This window comes from Pelobates fuscus, chromosome 2, assembly GCF_036172605.1.
Source record: "Pelobates fuscus isolate aPelFus1 chromosome 2, aPelFus1.pri, whole genome shotgun sequence".
Lineage (NCBI taxonomy): Eukaryota > Metazoa > Chordata > Amphibia > Anura > Pelobatidae > Pelobates > Pelobates fuscus.
This window is the reverse complement of record NC_086318.1, coordinates 225574718-225601007: the sequence shown is the minus strand read 5'-3', so window position 1 is coordinate 225601007 and position 26290 is coordinate 225574718. Positions and strand designations below refer to the sequence as shown.

At 38.4% G+C, this 26290-nt stretch overlaps 1 protein-coding gene across 1 annotated transcript in view; it reads right to left on the bottom strand.

Annotated features, from left to right (window-relative positions):
• Positions 1-26290, bottom strand: part of LOC134587102 (uncharacterized) — a 161611-nt gene that overhangs the window by 88311 nt on the left and 47010 nt on the right. The window contains exons 5-6 of the mRNA XM_063443225.1: positions 7944-8104; positions 3519-3631 (exon numbers count right to left, since the gene is read on the bottom strand). Of these exons, the coding sequence (XP_063299295.1) occupies positions 3519-3631; positions 7944-8104 (274 nt within the window). The remainder of the gene's footprint in view (positions 1-3518; positions 3632-7943; positions 8105-26290) is intronic.

The following is a 26290-nucleotide window of genomic DNA, read 5'->3' as shown; positions in this document are numbered from 1 at the left end:
TTTTTGCTATAGGAGAAGAGTATAAAGACATTGTTAGATCCTTGAAAGTTCCCACAATTCCAAATGCTGAGAGTGTAGCTGATAAAAATTTCCAGTTTACTCTATCGAATGCCTTTTCGGCATCGACTGCTATAAAGACTGTAGGAATAGATTTTTTACGGACTTCTATCATCAAATTCAGGATTTTAAGTATATTATCACTGGCTGATCTTCCTTTTATAAAGCCAGATTGGTCTAAATGAATTAAATCTGAAATTATCAAGGTCAATCTGTCTGTTAGAATTTTTGAAAATATTTTTATATCAAGATTAATAAGAGATATCGGACGATAATTAGATATGTAATGTGGATCTTTCCCGGGTTTTGGGATTGGGGAAATTGTGGCTTCTAGCATTTTAGAGGAAAAACTATTGGAAATTGTTATATCAGAGAAAGTTTTCAATAACAAGGGTGTTATAATGGTTTCAAAAGATTTATAAAAGTATGCAGAGAATCCGTCGGGACCAGGTGCTTTCCCATTATTGAGTTTAGCAATTGTTTTCTTTATTTCCTCAGCTTCAATTGGTTTGTTCAAATTTAATAATTTATCAGAGCTTAATTTTGGAAGATTAAGCTTTAAAAGGAAATCTTTTAAATCATTCTCAGCAAAACTATTTTCTTTTAGATTGTATAGTGAGGCATAATATCTTGCAAAAGCCTTACGAATATTATGCGGGGACAAACATGTTTTATCTCCGTCTATAATTTTTTTTATTGTAAACTTTCTCTGATCTGGTTTAAATATATTTGACATAGGTTTTCCTACTTTGTTATTGCTACTGTACCATCTTTGATTCAAGGATATAATTGAATTTTTTATTTTATTTTCCAAGATTACTTTTATTTGTTCTTGGAGAATATTAATTTGTGAAGCTAGAAGGGATTTGGATTTAATTTGTTGCTATGCTCAAGTTTAGACAGTTGTATATACAGATCTGCTAGGTTCGCACCTCTGGTTTCTCTAGTACTAGCACTCAGCTTGATTAAGTTACCCCTCATAACGCATTTAAAAGTTAGCCATTGGGTTTCATTAGAAACTTGTCCATTGTCATTAATTTCTATAAATTCCTTTGCCTTATTTTCAAGATATTTCCTATTTTTTTCTGATGTTATAATTGATTCATTAAAGCGCCACTGGGGTCTAATATTGTATTCTAAGTTATTTTCTAATATTACACTAATAGGAGATCAGACCAAACAATAGGGCCTATTTCTGAGCTTCCGAATTTCCTCAAATGAACCATATCTGTTACAAAAAAGTATTTTCTAAGATGAACCGTAAAATCCTTTTCAGTCAGGTGTTGTACTCGCCAAATATCAAATATCAAATAACCCAAATTTGGACAGGAGGTCCTGTAACCAAATATATCGCTTTTTATGAGGATAGTTCAATTGTTTCAAGTCTCTAGATCCTCTGTCCAATTTTGGATCTTGGATAGTGTTCCAGTCACCACCAATTAATAATGTCCCTTTTTGACTTTCCCTATATTTTAAAAAAGATTCCTATAGAATGTTTGTGAAAATACATTAGGAGCGTATAAATTAAGCAAAGTATAAATAGCATCATTCAGTTTGCATATAAGTATTAAGAACCTTCCAAGAGGGTCTTTATCCAAATAAATCTGTTCGAATTTAAGTTTAGAGGAACAGATAAAAGCAACTCCTCTTTTTTTATCTATCATATTAGCATGCAAAATGTATGAAAATTTAGAATAGTTCCACAGAATCTTTTCCCTTTCTTTCCAGTGTGTCTCTTGAACGAAACACAAATCGATCTTGTCTTCTAACAACATTCTATACAGAAGGCCTCTTTTTACCGGTGAGTTCAAACCCTGTGCATTTATAGATGCAATTTTAATTGACATTATTACTCATATTCACAAACTCCCTTCAAAAAGTTGGCTCTAGAGTTTCCAATGAGACTCGACCCTCCCCGTTTCCGATAGACAAACCCTCACATACTACACATTCAATCATATCATTACAATATAACATATCAAACATTGTGACAAACATACAATGTACCACCATAAATAGATAACACATATCATACAGATGACTACCCTGAGAGAACTCTAAACTTAATAACATTCCAAAATAAAAAAATACAAATCTCAGGGAAAAACAATTGCTGGTGGTGTCCACAACCAGGTAAATAGTTATAGAGCATGCTTAATCTGAGAGTCAAAGAGATTATAAGATTCTTGCAAGCATTAATTTCATCTTTCCCCAAACATATGAAAAGGATATATAAACAATACAAAGGGAGGGAGAGAAAAAGAAAAACAAATTCAGAGATCAGATACTAATCATGCATTGAAGATCAATTGGGCATAATCGTATATTCTCTGAACTGTGTTAAAAATATTATCAAGAATAGGTGCGTGTATACATAGTAAAGCTTAATCAATAGTGATCATATTATGTGTTGTGAAATTATAAAATACCCATAGTGAGTAGCGTGTAAGTCTCCTGCTTTATATTCCTCTTCTGTTGAATTATTCTGAAAAAATAAATTCCCTCTTTCCCCCCCTTCCTTTTCCCTTATTTCCTTGTTGCTCCCCCCTTGCCATTTATATAAATTATTAAAGTGAGTTTATTTAAATTTTCCCCATTATAAACCAGCTATTATATCTCATGTTGCAGCAATTCTCATCATACTTCTGTACATTCAATTTATTATATGTGCAATAGTATAAAGCGTTACCTTTTGTGACGTAGAATCTCTAAATAGTACTAAAGTTTTAAAAAATGTGTATATATCTATCCAATTCATAGGTCTATATAAGGAAGCTATCATATTTCAATATATAGTAACATTAGTTCTTAATTTCTTATTCTTATCATTCTCAAAATTACTCGTTTCTACTTTTATCCTCTCTTTTAAGTTTTATTCCTTTCTTTGTTTAGGCATAATGATTAATTCACTCTATAATTCCCAGATTTTTTAATTTAGGAAGTTTTTCAATTGGATCCATTATAGTAATACTCTTGTTGTTATGAGATATTATCAATTTAGTAGGAAAACCCCACTTATAGGTGATATTTTTAAATCTCAGTTGAGACGTTAGATCTTTAAATCTCTTTTTATTTAGTCTTGTTGTTATAGAAAGGTCAGGAAAAGGTGGGGCACTGAGTGTGCGCGCATGTGATCATGGTTTTCTTATGTTTCTCAAATAGTTGTAGTACAGCTCATTGAGAAGGGAGTAAAACAGACGCTCGCTAGCACAGTGCACCTACTACTTCCATTAGCACTGTGGAGTGACAGCCAGGGAGGTGTTTCTGTCTAAAAGTGCTGATTTCTATTGAAATCATCACTTATAAATTGTAAAAAAAAAAAAAAAAGACAAATTCAAGACAAGCTGAGGTGTATTATGTGTGTGGAATGCTACGTAAGCACCAATGTCTTCCTAGATAGAGTACATAATATCTATCTTCCAACACAAACTAAGATTATACTGCATGAAATGAGAGCTTACCTGCTTACGTAACTTGGGTGCCCTTGACAGCTTCAAGAAGGTCAAATGGGGAACAAAACCTTTGTATCCCACTGTAATAATGCCTTTCTCTTGAAATATCTTCACCATTATCTCTAGAGAGATATAAATGTATTTAGGAAGAAATAAAAAAGCATTTCAAGGGTATTTACGGACCTTAAACGGACAACTTAAAGGAACACTATAGTCACCAAAAACAAATATAGCTTAATGGAGCAGTGTATAGATCATGATAGATCATAGATCACGCAGTCTCATTGTTCAATTCTCTGCCATTTCGGATTTAAATCACTTTGTTTCTGTTTATGCATCCATAGCCACACCTCCTCTGGCTGTGACTCACACAGCCTGGATGGGGGATAAAAAGTTTTTCTTTTCCTCATAATAAATATGTTAACATCATAATATGTTAACCTGCCTTCGTAGCTTTTACCTCCTGCTCTTTATATTGAACTTTAATCACCCATGTGAGGGTCCTGCAAGGTTTAGGAATCTATTAACAGTACAGAAGACCAGGGCCGAACCTAGGGTCACTGGCGCCTGGGTTGGTGTGGCTAGATCAAAAACCCCTACCCTTCGCAAACATAACACTTCTAACCACACTTATTTTAAATGTAAACCACTCCACGTCTTTGGGCCCCCCAACGTCACCAGGTAACATGTCACCCACTTCCTAAATGCCAATAACATGCTTATCAGTGCCATCTTTGTACCTAACTTCCTAGCACCATTTCTGTTCTAAAATAGCTAATCAGTGCCATATTTGTGCCAAAATAGCTTATTAGTGCCATCTTTGTGCCCATAAAGCTTCTCAGTGCCATGGGCAGATCCAGAACCTAATCTCAGTAAGGGTACTGATAGTGGGCTGTAGTGAAGTGATTGGAACTGTAGTGGAGAGATAGGAGCTGGAATTGAGGAGTTAGAACTGTAGTAGGGGGCTAGAGGCTGTAGTAGGGGACATGGGCTGTAATGGGGGGGTTAGGAAGTGTAGTGGGGGATAAGACTGTAGTTGGGGCGGTAGGGGCTGAGGTAGTGGGGGCGGGGGGACAGCTACCATCACTGTGTCCCTCTTCTCATACTAATAAGCTAGGTGATGTGCTCTTCTGAGTTCCTTACATATGAGGTATATTTAAATGAAAAATTTACAACAGCAGCCACAAATATTTGCTCCACCAAATAGTGTGACTGTAGCAAGTGTGTTAAAAAATGATAAGCTTAGAGTCATGTCTACAAATGCTCGCAGTTTAGGGAATAAGATCCATGAACTTGTGGCAATAATGGCAACTGATAGTGTAGATTTAGTCGCTGTTACTGAGACATGGTATAATGAGAAAAATGACTGGGACATAGCAATACCAGGGTACTCTTTATATAGAAAAGACAGGGAGGGCAAGAAAGGGGGAGGGGTGGCCCTGTATGTAAAGGATAGCATAAAATCTAGCCTAATAAAAGTTAGTGAGGCGAACATAGAGTCTGTTTGGGTTACGTTAGAATTTGGTAATCACACAGTAACTCGTGTAGGTGTGATTTATAGGCCCCCAGGACAAATTGAAGAGTTAGATAATCTACTAGTTGAAGAAATAGCTAAAATGACAATGAAGGGGGAAGTTATCATCATGGGTGACTTTAATCTTCCTGATGTGAATTGGAAAACAAAAATAGCTACTTGTGCCAGGAGCACACATATTCTAAACTCCCTACTGGGATTGTCTCTAAAACAAGTCGTTGAGGAGCCAACTCGTAAAGAGGCCATACTAGATTTAGTGTTAACAAATGGAGATTTGGTATCAGATATTACTGTAGGTGAAAGTTTAGGATCCAGTGATCATCAGTCAATGTGGTTTAATATAAGAACAGTGACTGAGTCACACCACACAAAAACAAAAGTTTTAGACTTTAGAAAAACAGACTTTTCTAAAATTAGAATATGTGTAAAAGAGTCATTATTAGACTGGAGCAATTTAAATGGAGTCCAAAAGAAATGGGATTATTTAAAAGTTGCACTACTGAAGGCAACAGAAAATTGCATTAGGCTTGTCAGTAAAAGCAAAAAATTCAAGAAACCACTGTGGTACTCCGCAGATGTGGCCAAAATAGTAAAAAACAAGAAGTTAGCATTTAGTAATTATTAAAAAAAACCAGAGTGAGGAAGACAGAATGACCTATAAGATTAGGCAGAAAGAGGCTAAGCAAGTTATAAGGGCTTCCAAAGCACACACAGAAGAGAAAATAGCACAGTCAGTAAAAAAGGGGGACAAAACTTTTTTTAGATACATAAATGAGAAAAGAAAAGTAAAACAAGGATTAGTTAGATTAAAAACAAAAGAAGGAAGGTATGTAGATGAGGATAAAGGTCTAGCTGACTGCCTCAATTAATATTTTAGTTCGGTATTTACAGATGAAAATGAAGGAAAGGGACCTCAGTTAAGAAAAAGGATAAATGAGTCATTTATTACACGTGAGTTTACAGAGGAAGAGGTTCTATTTCCACTCTCAAAAGTAAAGACAAATAAGTCAATGGGACCTGATGGAATACACCCAAAGCTATTAAAAGAGCTTAGTGGTGTACTAGCAAAACCATTAACAGATTTATTTAACCAATCATTGATAACAGGAGTAGTCCCAGAAGATTGGAAGTTAGCGAATGTTGTGCCCATTCACAAGAAAGGTAATAGGGAGGAGTCGGGCAACTATAGGCCAGTAAGCCTTACTTCAGTAGTGGGGAAAGTGATGGAAACCATGTTAAAGGATAGGATTGTTGAACATCTAAAAACACATGGATTTCAAGATCAGAGGCAACATGGGTTTACTTCAGGGAGATCATGCCAAACTAATCTTATTGATTTTTTTGATTGGGTAACTAAAATTATAGATCAGGGTGGTGCAGTAGACATTGCTTACCTAGATTTCAGTAAGGCTTTTGACACTGTTGCACATAGAAGGCTTATAATTAAACTACAATCTTTGAGTTTGGATTCCAATATTGTTGAATGGGTAAGGCAGTGGCTGAGTGACAGGCAACAGAGGGTTGTAGTCAATGGAGTATATTCGAAGCTTGGGCTTGTCACCAGTGGGGTACCTCAGGGATCTGTACTTGGACCCATTCTCTTTAATATTTTTATTAGTGATATTGCAGAAGGTCTTGATGGTAAGGTGTGTATTTTTGCGGATGATACTAAGATATGTAACAGGGTTGATGTTCCAGGAGGGATAAGCCAAATGGAAAATGATTTAGGTAAACTAGAAAAATGGTCAGAGTTGTGGCAACTGACATTTAATGTGGATAAGTGCAAGATAATGCATCTTGGACGTAAAAACCCAAGGACAGAGTACAGAATATTTGATAGAGTCCTAACCTCAACATCTGAGGAAAGGGATTTAGGGGTGATTATTTCTGATGACTTAAAGGTAGGCAGACAATGTAATAGAGCAGCAGGAAATGCTAGCAGAATGCTTGGTTGTATAGGGAGAGGTATTAGCAGTAGAAAGAGGGAAGTGCTCATGCCATTGTACAGAACACTGGTGAGACCTCACTTGGAGTACTGTACACAGTACTGGAGACCCTATCTTCAGAAGGATATTGATACCTTAGAGAGAGTTCAAAGAAGGGCTACTAAACTGGTTCATGGATTGCAGGATAAAACTTACCAGGAAAGGTTAAAGGATCTTAACATGTATAGCTTGGAGGAAAGACGAGACAGGGGGGATATGATAGAAACATTTAAATACATAAAGGGAATCAACACAGTAAAGGAGGAGACTATATTTAAAAGAAGAAAAACTACCACAACAAGAGGACATAGTCTTAAATTAGAGGGACAAAGGTTTAAAAATAATATCAGGAAGTATTACTTTACTGAGAGGGTAGTGGATGCATGGAATAGCCTTCCAGCTGAAGTGGTAGAGGTTAACACAGTAAAGGAGTTTAAGCATGCGTGGGATAGGCATAAGGCTATCCTAACTATAAGATAAGGCCAGGGACTAATGAAAGTATTTAGAAAATTGGGCAGACTAGATGGGCTGAATGGTTCTTATCTGCCGTCACATTCTATGTTTCTATGTTTCTATGTTTCTATGTGACTCCAATGAATCTGAGGTACCCAGGTGCTACACTAAACACACATGCACACTATAAAGAAACATCAGCTAACAGTCACAATCCTGGAAAATGGGGAACATAATAAACAGTGTGGTCTACTGAATAGTGGTCATACCTATTTAAGATACAGTCACACTAGAAATCCACTCTAACAAGTTGGATCATATAGATTTTCTGGTAAATCCAAAACCTTCAAATGTGAGCATTCCAGAGGAATGGGAACAGAAGGAAAAAAATGCATTGCTAGTGCAGTTGTCTGCTATGACATTTTTTTACATTGCAATATTAAATGTAGAGGTCATTCTCACCAGCAATCTTTGTAAGTGTATCAACACTTTCTCCTTCTCTAATTTTTCCATATACAACTTCATGTTTAAACTCGTCCACACCATGAAATGTGAGAACCACTTCTTTTCCCTCCAAAACGTTTTCAATTGGTTTCTTACTTTCCAAAAGGGCACTCATTGCTCTGTTGAAGAAATAATCATGTATTTTTATATTACAATGATACATTAACACCACTAAACAGGCCCATAGATAGTTTACTGCACTCAAGGATGCAATTAAACATGACGTTTTCACTGCAGTAGCTTACATCAGGCTTACCATATCCAACATGAGATAACCTGGGCTGTATACTTTTGCAAATAGTAAGCCTTTTTAGGCTGTCTGCTAATCTACATAACAAACTCATATAGATGTGATATATATACATATATATATTTTTTTTTTATAGTTTGGGGAGTGGCTACAGCACATTCCAGTTGGGACATCTGAAATCGCTGTTCAGAAGAGTGCACTTATAGGAACAGCTAAGAAACTGTGCAGGACCCTCAGACTCCTATTCAGGCAGGATCTGAGAATAAGGAATTCACAAAAATATGGTATACACATACACATATAAACACAAGCACATAAAAACAACTACAAAAAAGAGAATGACACACAATCCACGAAAATGCAGTGAGTTTAACCCCTTATGCCGTCCCATGCCGTCCCGCTTTGAAAGCTGTTGTGGCAGCATGGAACGCCGTAACAGCTTTCAGCCCCAGCTCCTTCCCTCTACTCACCCCTGTCGCGTTCCGCTTCTGGGGGACTGCCTGCCAGGCAGTCCCTCCTCTGCAAATTAGGCCCCCGCGGGCAATGTGATCGCTGAAAGAACGATCACATGGTCAGTATAGTTGGCTAAGGATTAGCCAGCAGGGGGACTGCAACCTTTTAGCAGCACTAAAATAAAATAATTTATAAATATATGTAATTACATAAATCATTACATAAATATGCACGTAGAATTTAAATATATATATACACACATTTATGTATTTTTTAACATAATTAAGTGATTTCATTAATTACAATTTAAGAGACCTGCCTGACGATCCAGGCAGGAAGTCCACAGATTTTCATTTGCACGCTCGATATTTAACCCTGTAATTTTCCAATACACCATAAATCCTAGTATAACTTAAAAAAGGCACAGAATACTAAATAAAAGTGTTAAAAACACAGGGAGAAAAAAGTGCTAAAAACACAAGAATAAATAGTCAGGCCCGAGAGTATACAGAGTAGAAGTATATATAATATAGAAAATAAATAAATAGTAGATAAAACCACAATTATCAAATAGATAGCTTTTAGACTTAGACTCTGACATGTCATGATTCCCTTTTATTCCAGAAGTTTGGTCCTTAAGGGGTTAAGTAAACAGATGTATAAGTCTCACTTATAAAAATAAGATGAAGGGGTTCCAGGAGCTAAAATGAATTGCACAAAAATGCATATCAAATAAAAACACAAATGAAAAGTAACTCAAGTTCATATAAGCCCAGGTAAAAAAAAATGTCTGATATGTCCAAAATTAATCCACGTATGAGACTCAATGATATGAAGGAATTCACAAGAATAACTTGAATCCAATATACTAAATAAAGTCCACAGAATGTAGCATGAGGGTGAACACACTAAAATTTGTATATAGATAATGCACAGCCGTAGGAAACTATTGCCAGTCTAGTATAATTTATACAAATTAATAATAAAAAATAATAAAACAAACTGAATAAGGAATAGAGGACAACACAGTACTAAAACCAGCTGTGTGATAAAGAACTACAGAAGTAAATAAAGGAAAAGAAAAGAAAAAGAGAAAGGTGCTTCTTAAAAATCCATATGTCTTTAATGAAAATTAAGTAGAATAAAATAAATCCTTAAAAAAAAATTGAAATTAAACAATATCTACACTGAGGCCGTGTAGATAGTTCTCCTGGTGGATAGGATATGTGAGAGCTGCAGTCCTCGCTGTGTGTGGTTTGCCGGTGAGGTCGGCATGCGTTACACACAGCATTCCACCCGAAGCCTCCGTCCCGGGTCTGCTTCCACTGATGTCAGAGAGAAGAGATCTTCAGTGTCTTTTCTTGTGAAGATCGAGGTTAGCTTGTGCACTAAACTGAAGAGCGTTGCTGTGGTAACGATTTTCCACTGGATAGTGGATCTGTATCGTGAATAGGAATAGTCTGTGTGCTTTGCCTTACGCGGTTTGTGAGGAAAGCCTCACTTCATCAGAGGCTTCAATAGCTGGCAGACACGTTTGGGGATACGTTTATATCCAGTTAAACATAAAAACCAGCTGTTACAAATTACATTGTATCAAAATACAATCATGATACACAACAAGCTACTTAAAATTGCGGATCTCTTGAGAAGCATTAATAGAGATAAGAAATAGATATAAAAATAAGAATAAAAAATAACTGAAGAAAATGTAAGAGTAAAAAGAAAAAAGATAAATATAAATGGAGAAATAAAGTATGAATAATAAAATAGAGTAGATCAAAAGAGCAAGAGATGACAAAAAACGAAAATAATAAATAGAAGAATAAAGAAATAGACGTAATGAAATATACTAAAGGCTAAATAACACCAAGGTGAAAAGGCAAAATATCAGAGAAGTGTTGCAATAAATAGAGATGCATCGATAAAGAAATATGACTATGGAAATAAAGTAAGATAAAAACAAAAAACAAATTAATTAGAATATAAATTAAAAATTAAAAATACAGAGAATCAAAACAAAAATAGCTGAATATATAGCTAGAAAATGGTATTCATATAGAGGGATTAAAGCTACATCTGTGGATATACATAGAATAATGTATTGCATAGGAGATAAACTGTAACAAACATCAGAAATCCATTATTGGATTCTAAGAGATGAAACAATCTGTTAATCAATATATAAAAACCTAAAAACATGATTATATAAAAGTAAAAATGGGGGGATAGATAAAAACACGTATGATAATACTGATGATCATAGAAAGAAAAATAAATAAATAAATATCATTTATAAAAGGTATATCATAAAAATGCATTAAGCTCAAAATCTACATTTCGGCCTCTTAGGTCTAGGGTATTGAGGGTGAAGATCCATCTAGCTTCTGCTTGGTCTAGATTTTTGTCTAGATCTCTCCCTCTCCAATGCACATTAACTTTTTTGATAGGTAAAAACTTTAAACAACCTGGATCTCTTCCATGGACATCATCAAAATGTTGTGACAAATTATGTGTTGGCAATCCTTTTTTAATATTTCTTATATGTTCTGACACTCTTATTTTTAAGGATCTTTGTGTTCTTCCAACATATTGTTTTGGACAAGGGCATGTGAGTAAATAGATTACCCCTGTTTTATTACAGTCCTTACTAGATTTTACTCTATATTCTTTCTGGATGTCTAGTGAGAGAAACTTGTCTTGAATGTGATCTAAGTTAGGATTATTCCTGCATCCTATGCCTTTCTAGCACCATGTGAATCCTTTAATAGATGTTTTTGTTGTGTCATGGAGATGGTTTTTAGAATTATCAGTAGGTGCCAGCATAAGTTGTAGATTTGGAGCCTGGGAAAAGATGATGTTCGGTTGTTCATCCAGAAACGGATTAAGTATATGGTCACTCTTCAGTATATCCCAGTGTGTAGCTAACACCTTTCTGATATTTTGGGATTGGTTGCTGTATTTCGTTATAAAGGCCTGGGCTCTCTTCTGTTCTTCTGGTTGTGTTCCCTTATTACGGAGAGTGTCTACTCTTGGTATAGATGTGGCTTTCTTCATTGCTTGTTCCAAGAGCAGTTCTGGATATCATTTTATTGTAAATCTCTGCTTAATTTCTTGCATTTGGGTCTGACAGATTTCCAGTTCTGAACGGTTCTTCCTTATTCTTCTAAATTAGCCGTACGGTATGTTTTCAAGCCAGGTATGTTTGTGGTAACTGCTAAAAGGTATAAGACTATTGCAATCTACATTCTTCTTAAAAGTTATTGTGTGGATTTTCCCATTTTTAATATAGATTTTAAGATCTAAAAATTCGATTTGACTTGTAGAGTGATGAAATGTGAATTGTAGGTTGTATGGATTATTGTTCAGAGAAACTGCTATGTTTACATTAGGGTTAATCCAGCCTCTAGTGGCTGTCTGCCAGCCGCTAGAGGTGCTTCCGCTCTTCTCACTGTGATTTTCACAGCGAGAAGACGTTGCCGTCCATAGGAAAGCATTGAGAAATGCTTTCCTATGGACTGATTGAATGCGCGCGCGGGTCTTGTCGCACATGCGCATTCGGCGGATGACGTCGGAAGAGGGAGGAGAGTGCCCAGCGCCAAGGGACCCCTGGCGCTGGAGAAAGGTAAGTGTTTAACCCCTTAACCCCTCTTGAGCCCGGTAGGAGGGGGCCCATGAGGGTGGGGAGGGACCTATTAAAACTATAGTGCAAGGAAAACGAGTTTGTTTTCCTGCCACTATAGTGGTCCTTTAAGATAAGATTTAAAACATTTGCGTTATTATATATTGCCAGATAAAAAAGCAATTGTCCATATATCTCTCCCATAGAAACAGTTTTGCGCCAAGGGGGCAGTGGTTCCAAATAAATTTGTCCTCCCACTTGCTCATAATTAAGTTGGCATAGCTTGGCGCAAAATGGGTTCCTATGGCAGTCCCTTCAAATTGTAAGTAAAAACGACCATCAGACCAAAAATAATTGTGACTTAAAATAAATGCCACACACTGTATTAGGACATCAATCTGATCATTCTTGAGTTCAGAATAAGTGGCCAAAGAATACTGTATTGCTTCACATCCCTGGAGGTGTTCTATCACTGTATAAAGTGGAGTGCCACCTGCTGTGACCAGAATCATGTCCTCTTTCCAGTCGATGTCTGCTAATAGATTAAGGATCTGTGTTGAATCTTTAAGATATGATATAAGATGGTGAACCAGGTTTTGTAAATATTGATCCACATATTCTGATAGGTTAGAGGTTAGAGAACCTATCCCTGATATGATTGGCCTCCAAGGGGGATTGTGAAGTCTCTTATGTATCTTCGGCAGATGGTAAAAGATAGGTATCTTGGGATGTAAAATGTACAAGTATTTGTATTCCCTATCATTTAAAATTCCTCTATCCTTGCCGTAGTCTAATAGTTCTTTTAATTTGGCAAGAAATGACACTGTATGATCCTTATCCATCTTCTGGTATGTGGATACATCTTCAAGTAGTCTAATGTTTTCTTTTTTATAGTCTTCTGTATTCAGAATGACCAATCCGCCACCCTTATCAGCTGATTTGATGGTTATGTTGTCTTCCTTCCTAAATTTTTTTTGAAGATTGTCTCTATGAGATAGATTGTCGCTCTTCAATTTTTTATTGTTTAGTCCCCTAAAGTCAGCTTCCACCATATTTTCAAAAACTCTGGTTCGCTCTTTACGTATTGTGGATAAAAAGTATAGGTTGGATGTAGATCGGTATGCTCATAATCTTCTGTTGTCATTTGAGTGCTTAACCCCTTAATGACGGATTTGAACCCTAGATCGACGCAATTACAGCAATTGCGGGGTTAACGCTCCTCTTGACTGCCTCTGTGTTTGAGGCAGACTGGGAGCACCCGATCGCGCTGTCCTTGCAGCTGTGATTGCTCTGACAGGCTGTCAGAGCGAGCACATATGCTGGAGGGACTCCTGTTCCGCCTCCCTGCGCTTCCGAGATATGTGTGAAGTGCAGGGGGACGGATCAGTGCTGATCTTCTCCCTGCAAAAATACAAACAAACAAAAGTTAAAGTTAGATCTCACCCCCTTTCCCCTGCTTTAAAATTAACCCCTTCACTGCCATTTGATCACTGACTACAGTGATCAAAATACAGATCAGCGTATTTTACTATGATAAGATTTTTTTTTTTTTTTTTTTTTTTTTAAACCCTGAGGGTTAACTTAAATTTAATTTTTACCACTACACTTGGTACAAGCTAGTGGAAAAATTATCCCACGCTAAGGTTCAAAATATGCCTTTTAAAATACCCTGGGATGTCTTCTTTAAGAAATTGTATGCCTTTATGGTGTAGTTGGAACATGTCGCTTGCTGAAGTGCTCCAGATGGAACACGGAGCCATCAAAACCATTCTATGAAAATTCACACTTAAAAACTTGAACTTGTCACGTCTCTTTTACATCACTGTAACTTCACAAAATAGTGTCTAGGTCATACATTGAGCATATTGTTTTACTTAGAAGATGTAACTGAGCATTATTTGGGGTATTTTATGACAGTGGCACATATCAAGTGTAAGAAATACTTTTTTTCCTCACCACAAACATTGATATAAATTTACGAAAAAATTGTGACAAGTTAAGAAGATATACATCATATAAGATACCCTGGGGTGTCTGCTTTCTCAAATGGAAGCCATTTGTGGGGTTATTATAACATTTAAACTGCTATAATGCCACAAAAAAGAAACATAGGCCCGTCAAATCAATCTATGAAAATTCTAACTATAGAAACTGAAATTGCCTTGTCTCTTTTATGGCATTGTAGCTTCAGAGAGTAGTGCCAAAGGCATACAATGGGGGTATCGTTGTACACAGCAGATATAGCTGAACACAATATTCTGTACAGGAATAGCACACACCAGCTTTGCGAAATACACATTAAAAAATAACTTGTTATATGTGTATATGCCAAAATAGAGAAAAAACTAAATTTTACTCCAATATTTAGCAGAGATTAACGATGAAATGGCTATGTAAAAAGTGTTAAAATAACCTCAGGTAAATAGCCTGTGATGTCTACTTTATATAAATATATACTTTTGTGTGGCAATTTTGTTTTTTGTGATGGCTACTAAACTGACAAGACAAACATACCAACTTCTAAAATTGTTTCACATTGAAATTTTATTTTAGTCCTTGTATTTTGTGACCTGTAACGTCCAAAATAGGCTGAAATTGTATACATATTATGTGCTCTATAAATCAAGACACCTAAATGAATTTATTTTGAATTACTTTTCCTAAGCTGGACATATTGTGCACACATTATTATTGCCTGAACTGTGAAGAAATGCTTTTTTTTATGTTTTCGTCCACTTTTTTTTATAATAAATGAGAATTTATATATATATATATATATATATATATATATATATATATATATATATATATATATGTGACATCAAATTAAAGCCATTTTTGTCCTCTAAAAAATGGTTTATAATATCTGCTGGTGCAATAAATGAGAGAGATGCAAATTGCGGTTGAACACAAACAGCAAAAAATGCACAAATTGCTTTTCCTGGCACTATAGGGTCTTTAGGTCCCCCCCTCCCCAGCCCCAGGGTCCCACTCCCACTGGGCTGAAGGGGTTAAACACTTAACTTTTCTCCAGCGCCAGGCTCCCTCGGCACTGGGGAAATCTCCTCCCTCTTCCAATTTCAGTGCTGAATGCGCATGCGCGGCAAGAGCCGTGCGCATTCAATCAGTCCATAGAAAAGCATTACTCAATGCTTTCCTATGAACATCAGCGTCTTCTCACTGTGATTTTCACAGTGAGAAGCGCAGAAGCGCCTCTAGCGGCTGTCAATGAGACAGCCACTAGAGGCTGGATTAACCCTAATGTAAACATTGCAGTTTCTCTGAAACTGCTATGTTTACAGCTGCAGGGTTAACCCTAGATGGACCTGGCACCCAGACCACTTCATTGAGCTGAAGTGGTCTAGGTGCCTATAGTGGTCCTTTTAGGGTAAGGTCTTTTAGGGTAAGTCTTGTGCATAAAAATATTTTTAATAGTAATTTTGCGGATAAACTTATGTAGATCTATAAATATATTAAAATCTGAATTCTAAGAGGTGGGGCAAATTTAAGGCCTTTCTTTAAAAGTGACACTTCTCCATCCTTAAATTTTTTATCTGATAAATTAAATATTGTTATTTCTTCCTTTTCTGTTGCATCGCCTCTTCTTGATTTCCTAGTTCTTCTGCAATTTCTCCCAACATCCTTTTTCTGAAGTCCTCCACTGTAAAAAATATTTTTCTGTATTATTGTGGTTATTGGATATAGTCAATATCTGGTCAGGAGATTTACGTATTTCCTCTGAAGAGCTGTGGTAAATATATTGGGATTGGATAATCTTGGTTCTTTATGTCTTGAACCTGATTCTTCTGTTTGTGTCACAGGTGACCTATCTCTTAGTTGCCTTACAGGACGGGAGGTGACTTCCAAGATGGAATTGCGTTCATGATGTCTGTAGTTCTGGGTTGATTGTGGATGTCTGAATGGCTCCTGAGGTTTAGGTTTTGAGATATTGTGTGGGTGGTGGTTAGAGCAGAGAGGAGAAGCATCTTTTTTTTAGACTGGTTTGAAATTGGAATTTCTTTGTTGTGTAGATTCAGTAAATTATACCATACTGGCAATAGGGTCCTACGACTGTGCATTATCTATATACACAGCTTAGTGTGTTCACCCTTATGCTACATTCTGTGGACTTTATTTAGTATATTGGATTCAAGTTATTTTTGTGAATTCCTTCGTATCATGGATTAATTTTGGACATAGACTATTTTTTACCTGGGCTTACTTTTCATTTGTGTTTTTATTTGATATGCATTTTTGTGCAATTGATTTTAGCTCCTGGAACCCCTTTATCTTATTTTTATAAACGAGACTTATATGCCATAAAACCTGCACATGGGGGGGTGCTGTTTTACTTTTCAGACTTTGTTGGACCCAAATATTTATTTATTTTATTTATTTACAAAATATTTTACCAGGAAGGATACATTGAAATTTCTCTCGTTTTCATGTATGTCCTGGGTTCACAAAACATTGCATTGATGCAATAGGTTACAATAAAATACAAAAACAATATCAATACACAATATATACAAAATTGAACATAGTACAGGTCAGAAATATATAATCAACCATGACTGGTGCATTCTACTTTGAGATATGTAGAGATGGATCTCTAAAGGAGTTTAGGGCTGGGGAAGATTTGAAAGTGTGTGGGAGGTTGATCCATAATTGTGGTGCTCTGTAGGAAAATGAGGATCTAGCTGCTTTCTTTTTGTATTGAGGTAGACTAAATAAAGTGCTGGTACTGGATAGGAGGTTATAGGAGGTGGGAACAGCCGGGGAGAGCTGCAAAAGGGGCCCAAACCAAGTACTGAGTCCATATGCATGCTTATATTTTTATTTGGGTTGGGTGACAAACAGCTTGGGGACTCCTAGCCACCAGGAAGAGGTAAAGATGGCCAAGACTTTGGGGGGGGATTTGTGTGCCCCACCTTTCCTTATTATTATTATTATAAATAATACCATTATTTGTCCCCAGGTTAATACCCAATCCTATAAGGAACACTAATGTCCCAAATAAAGAAGTCTGGAGAGTTCTCTTGGTCTCAATGGATCAATAGGGTGTAAATCTGCACAGAGATTCTATCAGTAACAAAAAACATGTTTCCTAAAATGCAGCAATGATATATACCGTATATACTCGAGTATAAGCCGAGTTTTTCAGCCCATTTTTTTGGCTGAAAAACCCCAACTCGGCTTATACTCGAGTCAAGGTCTGTATTATGGCAATTTGCATTGCCATAATACAGACTGGGGGGAGAGGGGGGCTGGCAGAGCTGTAACTTACCTGTTCTGCAGCTCCTGTCAGCTCTCTCCTCCTCTGCACCGTCCGGTCAGCACCTCGGTCAGCTCCCAGTGTAAATCTCGCGAGAGCCGCGGCTCTCGCGAGACTTACAGTGTAAGCTGACAGAAGAGCAGAACGGACGGCGCAGAGGAGGAGAGAGCTGACAGGAGCTGCAGAACAGGTAAGTTACAGCTCTGCCAGCCCCCCTCTCCCCCCACTGAACTGCCACTGGACCACCAGGGAAGGAGAGCCCCCCTCCCTGCCATATATCAAGCAGGGAGGGGGGACGAAAAAAAAAATATATAAATAAAATAAGAAGAAATAATAAAAAAAATAATAAGAATTAAAAAAAAATTAATAATAACAAAAAAAAGGGGTATAAGGACCACTATGGGAGGGTGGGGGTGGGTTAAGGACCACTATGGGAGGGAGGGGGGGGGATAAGGACCACTATGGGAGGGGGGGGATAAGGACCACTATGGGAGGGGGGGGATAAGGACCACTATGGGAGGGAGGGGGGGGATAAGGACCACTATGGGAGGGAGGGGGGGATAAGGACCACTATTGGAGGGAGGGGGGTATAAGGACCACTATGGGAGGGAGGGGGGGTATAAGGACCACTATGGGAGGGAGGGGGTGGGATAAGGACCACTATGGGAGGGAGGGGGTGGGATAAGGACCACTATGGGGGGGGGGGGATAAGGACCACTATTGGAGGGAGGGGGGTATAAGGACCACTATGGGAGGGAGGGGGTGGGATAAGGACCACTATGGGAGGGAGGGGGGGGATAAGGACCACTATGGGAGGGGGGGGATAAGGACCACTATGGGAGGGAGGGGGGGGATAAGGACCACTATGGGAGGGAGGGGGGCATAAGGACCACTATTGGAGGGAGGGGGGTATAAGGACCACTATGGGAGGGAGGGGGGGTATAAGGACCACTATGGGAGGGAGGGGTGGGATAAGGACCACTATGGGAGGGAGGGGGTGGGATAAGGACCACTATGGGAGGGAGGGGGGGATAAGGACCACTATTGGAGGGAGGGGGGTATAAGGACCACTATGGGAGGGAGGGGGTGGGATAAGGACCACTATGGGAGGGAGGGGGGTATAAGGACCACTATGGGAGGGATGGGGGGGGGGATAAGGAACACTATGGGAGGGAGAAGGGGGATAAGGACCACTATGGGAGGGAGGGGGGGGGGTATATGGACCACTATGGGAGGGATGGGGGGGATAAGGAACACTATGGGAGGGAGAAGGGGGATAAGGACCACTATGAGAGGGAGGGGGTGGGATAAGGACCACTATGGGAGGGGAGGGGGAAGTAAGGACCACTAGGGGAGGGGAGGGTAAGGACCACTAGGGGAGGGGTGAGTCAGGACCACTGGGGGGGGGGTGAAGGAACACGGGGGTGGGGAGGTAAGGACCACTGAGGGAGGAGGAGGGGAAGTCAGGACATATGGGGGGGGGAGGGGCGGCAAAAAATTTTTTGCCTACGGCGGCAAATATCCTTGCACCGGCCCTGCACACACTGCATTCACACACTGCATTCATACACACACACACTGCATTCATGCACACACACACTGCATTCATGCACACACACGCTGCACTCATACACACACGCTGCACTCATACACACACACATACGCACACACTGCATTCATTATACACACACTGTAAATAAATATTCAATTAATATATTTTTTTTAGGATCTAATTTTATTTAGAAATTTACCAGTAGCTGCTGCATTTCCCACCCTAGTCTTATACTCGAGTCAATAAGTTTTCCCAGTTTTTTGGGATAAAATTAGGGGCCTCGGCTTATATTCGGGTCGGCTTATACTCGAGTATATACGGTAAGTTCAATCTTCTGATCAAACCAAACACCATAAATGGTCTCTAGTGTAATGACGGTGTAACAACGGTTAACAACAATAAAACAAATCAGGGTATCATGTTTTAGATACTGTGCTGCATGGCAGTTTAACTGTGTAGATCCACTCTGAGCACCTAGCAATCAACCTTATTAGTTTTTACACTTGTATTTGCCTTTTTGTATGAGTTAGATGGTTGGGAATATAATGAGCAACTGATCGGCTCAAAATAAAAGGAATAAAAGTGAGGATTCCTTTATTGCTTTGAAGTTTGAATTTATGCAAACATGGATGGCACTGGGGAAGATAGGCCCTTTTGGAGTCAAACAGTGATGGTTTAGAGCATTCCCTCCCATTTTAAGTAAACACTGAACATATCCTTCATCAAATGGGGACACTAAAAAGCTTTTTAGCAAAAGAGATTTATTGGGGCTCCAAGGAAATTAAAGGGACACGTTAGGCATCAAAACAACTTAAGCTTAATTAAGCAGTTTTTGTGTATGGATCATGCCCCTGTTATCTCACTGCCATTTAAGAGTTAAATCACTCCTGGACTTTATCCCAATTTGTTATCCCTCATTCAATCTGTATTAGGTGTCATAGTGCTGGCGGCCTCCCACTGCCTCTTGATCCTTATCTCTCTTGAGTAAGGACTGAAGGGAGCGGGTTTCTTCCACCTCATACTTGACAATGTGTGAGATTATTTTGTTTTATGATTTATTTCTTTGTATACACTTTTGTTTTAATTAAACATATTAATGTTACTTTCCATTATTATATTTAAATGAAAAAGGTTTAGTATATTTTGAGTCACTAAGGGAAATATGCTGAAATAGCATTATAAGGATTTAAATTTGGAATTTCTTCTTTTTTTTTTTTTTTAGAGAATCACGTTAAAAAGCAAGTGGATTGTTGAGTAGGAAGGAAGGAAAAAGAAGGGGGAAAAAAGAGAGTAGAAAATTTTGCGGTTAGATAGAATACTAAGGTAATAGGATTAATAGTAAGGACACCTATATATCACTGGGTTAACTCTATATCTACTAGGATAGATATTCCTTCCAAAACTGGGTAGCACTTGGAATAATTTAAAGGTTAATAGATAAGTATCACACTTACACAAGTTGATTAAAATTTGTTGTTAGGTAAAGCATTAAGAGCAATTGTAGGCAAAAGAGTTAATGGAAGAGATATTTACGTACACTGGGTTAATTTTAAAATTCTTTAGGATAGGGAACTTTTTTTTTTTTTTTTAAACTGAGTAACACTTGGAACAATATAAAGGATAATAGATTTATATAACACTTGCACAAGTTGATAAATTTTAACCACATGTGTGAAAAACGTTGGTATTAAATAGAAGTATTCCCATTAATGGTTTCAAGGTGAAAGTTGGGGGTAAAGATGGGAGGGTACTCCAAACAATTGTGAGATTACAGAGTTAGACAGGACTGTCTCATAGTAGGTGATTCCAAATTTGGAAGAATAAAAGGTTTTGATATAGGGGGGAGGTTTTGGATACGTAAGTAGTATTTTAGCAGGCGAAGTAGTAATTCAAGTATAAGGGATGGTCATAGCTCAGCTCCTCTTTTCTCCTTATCTAGGAGTCATCCGGATGAGGACAAGATTCCACTGTTTTTTTTCCCTTTTGGATCTATACCCAGAGTATAAGACTCAAGGTTATCTGTATGAATGCCTCTCATATATGAGGAGACGGTGTATGACTGGTGTTGTATGTGTACTAGTGGTGGGGGCCCAACTTCAGATTAGCAAGAAACTTAACCCCTTAACGCCGTTACGGCGTGCTATGCCGTCACGGGTTAAGTGGGCTTTAAAGCCGTTATGACGGCATAGCACGCCGTAACGGCTTGCAGCCCCAGGAGGTAAGATGTACTTACCTCCGCCGCGATCCGCTTCGGGAGGACTGCCTCACAGCCCAGGCAGCCCTCCCACGGCAAATCAGGCCCCCGGGGGCCATGTGATCGCTCTCAAAGAGCGATCACATGGCCCCCTATAGCTGGCTGTGGATCTGCCAGCAGGGGGACTGTTTGAAATATCAGACAGTCCCCCTGCTGGTGGGAAGTATAAAAAATAAATAAAACACAAGTGTAAAAATAAATTAAATATATTTTTATATATATATATAATATGTATATATATTATATATTATATATATGTAACGTCATACAAAGTGTATTTTAATATTAATATAAGTATATATATTAATATTAAAATACACTTAGAATGATGTTACATATATATGATATGTATATATATTATATATATAATAGATGTACATATATATATTATATATAAATACGTATAATTAAAATAATAAATAAATAAAATAATAAAATAAATAAATAAAATATTGAAACAAAATTTAATATAAATTATATATGCATATGTAATTTCATTCTAACTGTATTTTGTTATTAATATATATATATCGGTAACAAAATACACTTAGAATGACATTCTATATATATCTTTATATATATAAAATACAAATAACCGCAAATATATATATATAGATAAATACATATAATTACATAAAAGATTACATTAGTATACACGTAGAATTTAAATACCTATAAAAGCATATATATTAAAATTCTACATGTATATTTAAATAACCTTTTAACGTAATTATGTGATTTGATTAATTAAAATTTGATTGACATGCCTGACAACACAGGGAGAAAGTGCAGAGAATTTAATTCGCAAGCACTATATTTGACCCTGTAACTCTCCAAGACACCATAAAACCTGTACATAGGGGGTACTGTTTTACTCTGGAGACTTCGCTGAACTCAAATATTCGTGTTTCAAACTGGTAAATTGTATTACAACGATGATATTTTAAGTAAAAGTGACGTTTTTTGCATTTTTTACAAGCGAACTGCACTTTTATGGTCTATATTATTGTTGTAATATGTTTTACTGTTTTAAAACACTAATATTTGTGTTTAGTGAAGTCTCCCGAGAATAACAGTACCCCCCATGTACAGGTTTTATGGTGTTTTGGAAAGTTAGAGAGTCACATATAAGGCTTGCATTTCATTTTTTTCACATTGAAATTTGCCAGATTGGTTATGTTGCCTTTGAGAGCGTATGGTAGCCCAGGAATGAGAATTACCCCCATGATGGCATACCATTTGCAAAAGTAGACAACCCGAGGTATTGCAAGTGGGGTATGTCCAGTCTTTCTTAGTAGCCACTTAGTCACAAACACTGGCCAAATATTTGTTTTTTGCTTTTTTCACACAAAAACAAATATGAACGCTAACTTTGGCCAGTGTTTGTGACTAAGTGGCTACTAAAAAAGACTAAACATACCCAATTTCAATACCTTGGCTTGTCTACTTTTTCAAATGGTATGCCATTATGGGGGTAATTCTCATTCCTGGGCTACCACACCGTCTCAAAGGTAACATTACTAATCTGGCAAATTTCAATTTGAAAATGTAATGTTCTATATTTGACCCTGTAACTTTCCAAAACAACATAAAACCTGTTAATGGGGGGTACTGTTGTACTCGTGAGACATCGCTGATTACAAATATGTGCATTTTTTTTGCAGTAAAACCTAACAGTATTATGACATTCACAGTTAAAATGTCAGACGGAAATGCAAATGTAAAAAAAATATCTTATTTTCTCACATTTTTTTTACTTTTATTCATAATAAATGATGTTCCATATATGAATAGTTAATGATAGATTAAAGCCCTGTTTCTCCTGAACAAAATGATATATAATAAGTGTGGGTGCATATAATTTGAAAGAGGGGAACTACGGGTGAACAGACATATAGCGCAAATTCCAGTTTTTGTTTACGTTTTGTTTTGATCAGAACGTGCACTATTGACTCCGTCCTGAAGGGGTTAAAAAACAAGTTCACAAGATCATAGATAATGGATTCTGGATCTTGGAGACATTCTATATGAGGATAAAATAAGCATAATGGTTAAATTTATATAGTTGAATACTCAGGGACTAAATTCTCCCAATAAGAGAGCGATTTTGTTTGATTACATCAAGAGAGAAAAAGCTCAAATCATTTTCTTACAGGAGACGCATTGGAAAAGAGCCGATAGTCTAAGATTTGTCCCCACGGTTCCTTAACTGTGGGGATCATATTTTGTATTATTACTATCAAATTTCGTACTTTTATAATTCATTATTGTACCTTTAATACTTTACTGATTAATATTGTCTATGTACTAATGCCTGTGGGATTTATGTATCTCTCTAATTGATTCCCCTGTCATATACAGTTTCTCCTTATACCTTCTTTTTTGTGTACATACTTGTGGTTATTTTCTAATACCCTCTGGATCCTAATTCCTACACTGCCAACCTGAGCCCAATCTTTATTGATCGGGCGCAGGGAAGTTGGGCGGAATTTTGGTGTCCTGTCAGCGACATTTGAGCCTGTCAGATCCGACGTGTTCGGTATTTCTGACGAACGCGCAAGTCCACGCATTTGCGCGCTTGGTAGTTAAACCGCACAGTTATCTAGCTTCACCTTCGCGGCAATCACTTACACGAACACTGCCTTGTTCGTGATATTAGCCGCGCGCGGCGGACATTTTATTGGTTTACCGCGCTCTGAAGCTGATAACGCCCCCAACGGCGGGACTCGGAGTTGGGGTTTAGCGTTAGTGGCGGTCGGACGGCTCACTGTGTCTCCTGTTGATTTTTTGTATTCATTTATACTGTGAGTACCTGTTTGTACCCTGATTTCCCCTCCTTTTTATTTGGGGTTAATCAACCCTTCTTTCTAGGTTGTTTTATTCCTAGGTTTCTCAATTTAAGCTGTTCTGTTTAAACCTGTCAGTCTTCTCAGCATAATCATTATGCCTACTGACAAGGATAACCAAAATCCCTCTGGGTCCCATGTCCCCATTCAAGGGAGTTCTAATACACCCCCAGCTGAATTTAATACCACTGCGGATATGCAGACTGTATTTGACAGATCTATGTCACAGGCTATGACAAAAGCCTTTACTTCAGCTATGGGACTTATGTCTGATTCACTGTCACAGACACTGACACATGCCCTCATGCAGGCACAGAAATCAGCTCAAACAGCCACTACCCAGGCCCCTATACAGCCTCAGGCTGGCCGCAAGGCATTGACAAAATCAAAACACTCCTCTCTATCTCAGATGGACAGCTATACACCTGTCACAGATGGCGAGCCTATTCCACCACCGCGCAAAAGAGCCACTAGCCGGGCAAAATCGGCTAGGTTATGGAAGAGGGCAAAAGCCCAGCTAGACTCTGAGTCGGATCTCAGTGATATTGAGGAGGAGACTTATCAGGATTCTGAAGATCCCTCGGATCTAGAATCAGATAGTCTGGCTGAAGGTTACGACCCTGACCGAGATCGCACTGCGTCTCAAACCGATGTATATCAGATGGACCAAAAAACCCCAGGGGACACGGGTATGATCCTGGACCCCCACGGGGAACCCCTGTTTGACCCTGTTGACCTGCGTCACCCGCGATCAGCGGAATGGTCACCCTCGGACCATGTGGCGAGATATATTGCTTCTAGAGTGCGCAAGCCTTTGGATAAGGCGACGCAATAAACTCAGGGCGGAATGCCCACGACCCACGGTCCCTGATGATGCTTGCAGAACACCTGCAGTAGACCCAAAAATTATACAATTCCTGAGTAAAACAGGTTGGAAGCCTAACAAAGGCTTGGATTTTTCCCTGCGCAATTGCCAGGATAAAGTGTTAGACATACTTGGTCCAGCAACCAAGATTTTTGAGATGGTCGAGGACGACCAGGAGTTGGACCGAACCGCCATAAGCGGGTGGATCCAAAGACTGATTTGCTTAATTGGCAATGCCAACACTGCGATGGCTACGGAGCGTCGCAAATCAATATTGCTTAAAATTGAACCAAAATTAATTAATATGGCTCTGAATGAGCCGGACACCCAAGCCAAAGGTCTCCTGTTTGGAGACAACTTCGTTAAGGAACTGGGCTCCTTCGTCCAGACGTTTACTGCCCTTGATAAGGCGCAATCTAACATGCGCAAAGTATTCCACCCTAAGATTTTTGGTGGGGCCGGAAGAGCCAGGAGCCGCCTGTCCGGCCGTGTTAACAGGAGTTCTTTCAGACAGAACCAAGGCTCCTACATTGGGCGAGCTACCTTCCAGGAACATCGCAACGCCCCGGCCTTCTTCCCACAACGTGGGCGGCCATGGGTTGCTCGCGGACCACGAAGTGCCCACTCAGGACGACGGCCTTATGGTAAGTCCTCTTACGTTTCATTCTTCCCTATGGGCAGTGGGGGGCAGACTCCGTCATTTTTCCCATGTATGGGCACACATTACATCAGATGTCTGGGTACTGAACACTGTAAAGGGATATGGCATAGACTTCCTATCCACACCAATACAACACTACCCCCCAGGGGAAATCCATTTTTCCCAACAAGACACAACCCTTGTCACCAAGGAGATACGAGATTTGGTAAGAAAAACAGCCCATTACAAAATCCCTGTGAACACACCAGGGTATGTGAGCAACCTATTCCTAGTTGCCAAAAAAGGTGGCGGTGTTCGCCCAGTGATCAATTTGAAACACCTCAACACTCACGTAGCATACAACCATTTCAAAATGGAGGGAATACATTGTCTAAGGGACCTCCTCCAGCCATCAGATTGGATGGTAAAGTTAGACCTACAAGATGCGTACCTCACGGTACCGATTGCCCTGCAACACCAGGACTTCCTGCAATTTATATGGCAGGGAAGGAAATGGAGATTCTCATGTCTCCCGTTCGGACTATCTTCAG